The 5,636-nt window shown below is 42.3% G+C and overlaps 1 protein-coding gene across 2 annotated transcripts; it reads left to right on the top strand.

Annotated features, from left to right (window-relative positions):
* Nucleotides 1-326: 326 nt before the first annotated feature.
* LOC127300903 (uncharacterized) lies at nucleotides 327-4,387 on the top strand. 2 transcript variants are annotated; one of them, XM_051331102.2, is made up of 7 exons: nucleotides 327-514; nucleotides 933-1,151; nucleotides 1,953-2,038; nucleotides 2,767-2,913; nucleotides 3,354-3,477; nucleotides 3,622-3,911; nucleotides 4,104-4,387. In XM_051331102.2, the coding sequence occupies exons 2-7, from the start codon at nucleotides 956-958 to the stop codon at nucleotides 4,194-4,196; spliced, it is 936 nt and encodes a 311-aa protein (XP_051187062.1). In that variant the 5' UTR covers nucleotides 327-514; nucleotides 933-955; the 3' UTR covers nucleotides 4,197-4,387. The 2 variants fall into 2 exon arrangements, with proteins under 2 accessions (XP_051187062.1, XP_051187061.1); XM_051331101.2 differs by having other exon boundaries at nucleotides 328-514; nucleotides 930-1,151.
* The last annotated feature ends 1,249 nt before the right edge of the window (nucleotides 4,388-5,636 follow it).

Genomic DNA, 5,636 nt, shown 5'->3' with positions numbered 1-5,636 from the left:
CGGAATATTTTCAGTCGGAGGCATAGGGGTAAGTGTGTATGTCTGTATGAGTGTGTGCATCTGTACTAAGTTTCCCAAAAAAAGCAGGAGAAACCATTGTGAGCACTTGGGCAGGGAAAGCTGTTTTTTATCGGCTGCAGGGAAAGCTGTCGTCTCATGGGCTCAAGTCTAGGGCTTAAAAAATCTAGGCCCAAAGTATTACGGTTGGGCCACGTTACAAGATTATTACACGCTCTTAAAAAAACTCCCTATAAATGTTCAACAAAAAACTTGATTAAGATTATACTTCCCGTGGAGGTGCTTCCTAGAAAATTCCACCGCTTTGCCGATTACCACCTCCACGTCTGGTACTATCGCGTTCGCTTCCTCGTTGCTTCTTCCTCCCTCGAAGAAGTCCCCAACGCGAGAGGAAAGCTACAGACGGATTTAGGGCTTCTTCGTCCTCTTTCCTGACGATTTCTCGCTTCGTTTGTTCATCCCGTGGGGGTTTCTGATCTAGAATTCGGTTCCCCTGGTGAGTTTCTCTCGATCCTTCACATTATTTCGGTATTTCTGTCGAAATAAATCGGTGGGGATTTCGTTTCGGGTATCAGCCTTCGTCCGAATTAGTGTTTGAGATGTTACTACGCGTCTCGGGGCAACTTTGCACGAACTTTGGTAGGGTTTTATTGGATTTGTGGGGGTCGATTTGCGGGGAACAGTGTGGTGTATAGCCACGATTTTTATTGACTTTGTGCATGTTTTCTTGGTTCCACCGAATGGCTTGCGAATGTCGACATGCTGTTCCCGTTTTGATTATCTTTTCTTTCTACAATTTGAGTAACTTTTAATTCTTTGGTTCCGTATGTGAATACTTCCTACCTGTTGAAACTATCATTTGACTGCAGGATTTTCTATTTCTTCATTTAATGAGGTGACTTATTTTGCAGTAGATAGACAGTGAAATCTGCCACAGATGGACAGGGGCGAAGAAGAGACGATCCCTAGTGATTCAGACCCTCTCATTGAGAGGACGGATGAGGCAGACACAATTCCCCAGCTCTCGCCACCACAGCCTGCGACCGTGAGTACGCTGGAGATTGAAGACGAGGAGACCGATGGTTCTTCGGCCGCGTGCTGCCGCATTTGCCTTGAGGCCGAGTCGGACATAGGTGATGATCTTATGTATTGGAGATACTATTTTGTTGTGTGAGCGATGATATTGTAGATACTCCCTCCATCCCATGAAACATGTCCGAGATTTGTCAAAATTTGAATGTATCTAGATGCTATTTAGTGTCTAGATACATCTGAATTTAGACAAATCTTGGACAACTTTACATGGGACGGAGGTAGTACAATCTTGTTTTGTCAACTGGATTGGTTTAGTTCAATTTGGAATGCTTTTGTGTCTTCTCTGATAGAGGCAAGTATAATTAAGTGTGTGCATTGTTGATTACTTGCACAGCGCGATTTGGCAATTTCAACTGATAGTCCAAAATCTCTATGTGATGTTGTACTAATTTGCTATGTATTCTGTACCATAACCCAGTAGGCAAAGTTTAAGAATAGGATAACATTGACAAACTGAAACGTGGCTTTGCACCCTCCTGATGTCTATATCTTACGTGATGCAACCTTGCATCGACTGTCCTGGAGTCTGCAGAAGATCCATGATCACATTGCAGGTGTCTGAATCCTGAAGCTAACACTAGACTAACCAGTAGAAGTTCTAGCAGGATATGTATCATTTCACGCATGATTATTTTGACTTAACCAAATATTGCTAATTCATTTTCTCTTTAGTCTTCCAGATGTAATTTGGGCCAGTACTGTTCTTTATAATTTGGGTTGTAATTGTTATACATTTGGATAGCAAATGCTAGTTGGGTGCTTTAGTTTGCTCTTTACCTGTCCAACAAATATGTCATGTCATTCTAATCTTTTGTATTCATGTGAAATCTTTTTTGTAGGTGATGAGATGATATCACCTTGCATGTGCAAGGGAACTCAGCAGTTTGTTCACCGTTCATGCCTTAACCATTGGAGGTCTGTGAAGGTACCATATCTCCCAGTGTCATTTCACACATCATTTTTTAAATGAATTGCGATAGTTACTGTCTTACAGGCCATTTTAATGTATATATGTGTATCTTACACTATGTGCCTCAAGGTGCTAATCTAAAACATTCACTTGATGTGTCGTGTTGTCTTGCTTTCCATTGCCAACACTGGTATATCTTGTTGGTATTACCTATACATTCAAAAATTCATAAGGCAGTAGCATATTGGTACGCAGAGTACTGTAGTTAGTAAACAGATCATGTGTATTGTACAGAGAGCAGAAGATGGCTATCCAGATTTTTTTTTCTCTGGTGATAGTAATGTCAGTAGGACATGCCACAGTTCCACATTAACCTTGTTTTCAAATGGCAGATTCTGATATTGCAAAGAGGCTGTCAAATTTAGACTTGTATTCGCAGTGATATCCATTAGGAGTCAAGCTGCATCTCTCCAAGCTATCATCATTCAGCTTGATTTGGAGGGTACAGTTTTGACGTTCGGCAGCAAAATTTGTGTCGCTTGAAGGCATCGACATGGCAATGTCACTGTTGGTACATTCAGTTAGAATCTAGGTTGAACTTGTGCTTCACTCCCTAGCTTTATTAAAAATACATGTCCTAACTAGATGCTACATCTTCTAGATATGTTTTCGTCATTGATATATATTCATTCTGAACAAGAAACACAGTTAAGTGTTGCTTCTGTTTTTTCTGCTGACTATAGGAAGGATTTGCTTTCTCACACTGCACAACATGCAAAGCTCAATTCCATCTTCGAGTGGAAACTTTGGAAGATAACTCATGGCGTAAGATAAAGTTCCGGCTCTTTGTCGCAAGAGATGTTATACTTGGTTTTCTTGCTGTTCAAATTGTAAGCTTTTAACATTTGAAAGTATTTCTTTTGATGTCTCCCCTTTCATAAGATGGCATGTGTTATCTTTGTTGGTAGAGATGCTCATAGAGTTTATTGGTGCACAACTTAAAGACTTAGACAATTGTTGCATTATTTGCAATTTATGTATTAAATCTTGAGTAAATTTCACAAAACTGTAGGTCCAATGTACGAACTATCACAAAATACAAAATAAATTCAAAATTGAAAGTATATCTCAGTGGTATTTCAGTTTCACCTATTGGATAGGTACTGATCTGACAAATACTTGTAGATGAGTGTCCTAGCAATACTAGTGCTCTATTTGTTTTCTGGGAGTAAGGATAAGCTGATGTACTAGTAATAAATTATTATGTCACTTTTCAATTCAAATTCAGGCGGGTTAAACAATTATTTGCATCTCTTTCCTTTTTGTACAGACTATTGCTATCATCAGTGCTATTGCATACTTCCTAGACAGGGACGGAAGTTTCCGAAACAGTTTCAGTGAAGGTTGGGATCGCATTTTGTCAAAGCATCCAATACCATTCTACTACTGCATAGGTATTCGAATAAAGCCTTTCATTATAATGATGCATCCTTATCATTCATATTTGTGACCAAAAAAATTGGTTGGTACATCATCCAATGCAACTCCTGTTATTGCATCATCATCATTCCTCAATGCTTGGTGTCTTTATGCTCCAGGTGTTGTGGTTTTCTTTGTACTGCTTGGCTTTTTCGGGTTGATAGTGCACTGCTCGTCCTTCAACGACAACCAAGACCCGTGCCTAGCTGGGTGTCGGAACTGCTGCTACGGTTGGGGCATCTTGGACTGCCTCCCTGCTTCTTTGGAGGCTTGCTTTGCACTGGTGGTGGTTTTTATCGTCGTATTTGCTATCCTTGGGATTGCCTACGGATTCCTGGCGGCAACCATGGCTGTCCAGAGGATCTGGCAGCGGCACTATCACATCCTGACCAAAAGAGAACTCACAAAGGCAAGAACCCCCTCAAACCAGTGTTCTCTCTTCTATGTGGCAGCAATCATATGAGTACTCTACTTACCATTTACTAGGAATTAGGATGAGCATACAAGCAAGGAAACTCCAAACCATGTGCAGTAGCTATTTCTGCTGCGCAGTAACACTCGCTCAGATTGTGACTTCTGTATAAACGCTTTTCACATGCAGGAGTACGTAGTGGAAGATCTGCACGGCAGCTACACGGCGCCGAAGCTTGAGCCGGAGCACGAGGAGCGGCTAAAAATGCTGAAGCTCATGTAGCCTTTGTGCATATCCACAAGAAATGGCCATCTCGGCCACTGTATAAATCCCGACGGTATCTCCGAAAGGATTTGCCGGTAGTGTTGTTAAGTTGTTGAAGAAGTACGCTGATACCACCCAAAACTACTGCTCTCTGAATTAAAATCTTGCGATCTCTTTTATATACATCTGAATAAAATGTACTTCCTCCATCTATAAATATTCCTCCGTCTACAAATTGATGAATGAGGTTTATCTAAACTGCTGAGGATCCTTCTGAGGATTATTTCCTCCCGACCCTCCAAGTCGCCCATCCGACACGTGTCCCTCCAGAACCACCATCCCACATCCACCTCTTATATTTTCCACAGAGGAAGAAAAAGAAAATAAAAACATCACGCAATGGCCGCACCATCCTCCCGGCACACCTAGAAACACCTACAGTGAGGGATCTCGCCGGCGACGCGTGAACGCCGGCGACGCGTGAACTCCAGTGGGACGCACCGCGGACTCTCCTTGGAGCATATGCGCTCCTCCTCGTAGCACCGCCTCCCGCCGATGGAAGCTCCATCCTCCTCCTGATGAGGCTTAAGGGCTAGGATGTGCCTAGATCCCACGAATTTGACCAAGTGAGTGGATGAGAGAGATGGGGAAGAGGAAGAACACAAGATCCAAATACAAACACACACACACAATCCAACACAAACCAAATTTGGCCATGATGTAGTTTCGTCCTTGAGCGGGGCTGCATCATCTCCCCCCCCCCCCCCCCCCTTGGGGAAGAGTCGTCCTCGACTCTTGTTCCTCCTCATCTCCATGATGTGGTGAGAGAACCGAGATGGTGTATGTCATGTTCACCAAGTACTTGGAATTTTTGTTGTCGATGATGTAGGTGTTGATCCTTGTAGCTTGGCGAAGAACTTGTTCGTGTATTGTTGCCCCTGTATCCTTATGGATGTTCGTCGTGGTGCGGGCGTCCTTGTTGAAGTCCATGACGGTTCTCCCATGAAGTGGTGGAGAGAGAATGTCACGTCCAAAGGAAAAGTCGGGTAAAAGCAAATCTCGAATGGAAAACTTGGGTTTGCAAATGTTGTGATCGATGACAAATAAGCTCTCATGCAAATACGAAGCGTCAAGTCCGTTCTCAAAGGGACATTTGGCAAAAATGGTAACAAAAGAGTGTTGGTGTATTCAAAATTTGGTAGAGCGAAAGTTTGTGCAAAATTCTTGTGAAAGTTGTCAAAAATGTGTTGTATAGCGTTGTCCCAGACAAATGGAACATTCAAAAGGCAAGAAATTGTGGCAAAATTTTGGGCAAAATTGTTATGTGCAATAGAAAAGCTATGGAAACTTTTAGCTTGGGAAAGCATGGTTGGCGTGAGCCGATTATGAGTATCCTCAAGTGTCAAAGAATCCATTTCAATTGCCATAGATGAAATGAGAAATCCAAAGGAGAGCAAC

This window comes from Lolium perenne, chromosome 7 (genome assembly GCF_019359855.2).
Source record: "Lolium perenne isolate Kyuss_39 chromosome 7, Kyuss_2.0, whole genome shotgun sequence".
NCBI classification, from domain to species: Eukaryota; Viridiplantae; Streptophyta; class Magnoliopsida; order Poales; family Poaceae; genus Lolium; species Lolium perenne.
The sequence above is the reverse complement of the archived record's forward strand: the minus strand, read 5'-3'. Positions and strand labels throughout refer to the sequence as shown.

Bases quoted from the DNA above. Each gene is read 5' to 3' on its own strand.
- LOC127300903 (XM_051331102.2), top strand. From the start codon at position 956: ATGGACAGGGGCGAAGAAGAGACGATCCCTAGTGATTCAGACCCTCTC. The intron at 1,152-1,952 runs GTGATGATCTTA...TCTTTTTTGTAG, and splicing joins TGAGGCCGAGTCGGACATAG to GTGATGAGATGATATCACCT. The intron at 3,478-3,621 runs GTATTCGAATAA...TTTATGCTCCAG, and splicing joins ACCATTCTACTACTGCATAG to GTGTTGTGGTTTTCTTTGTA.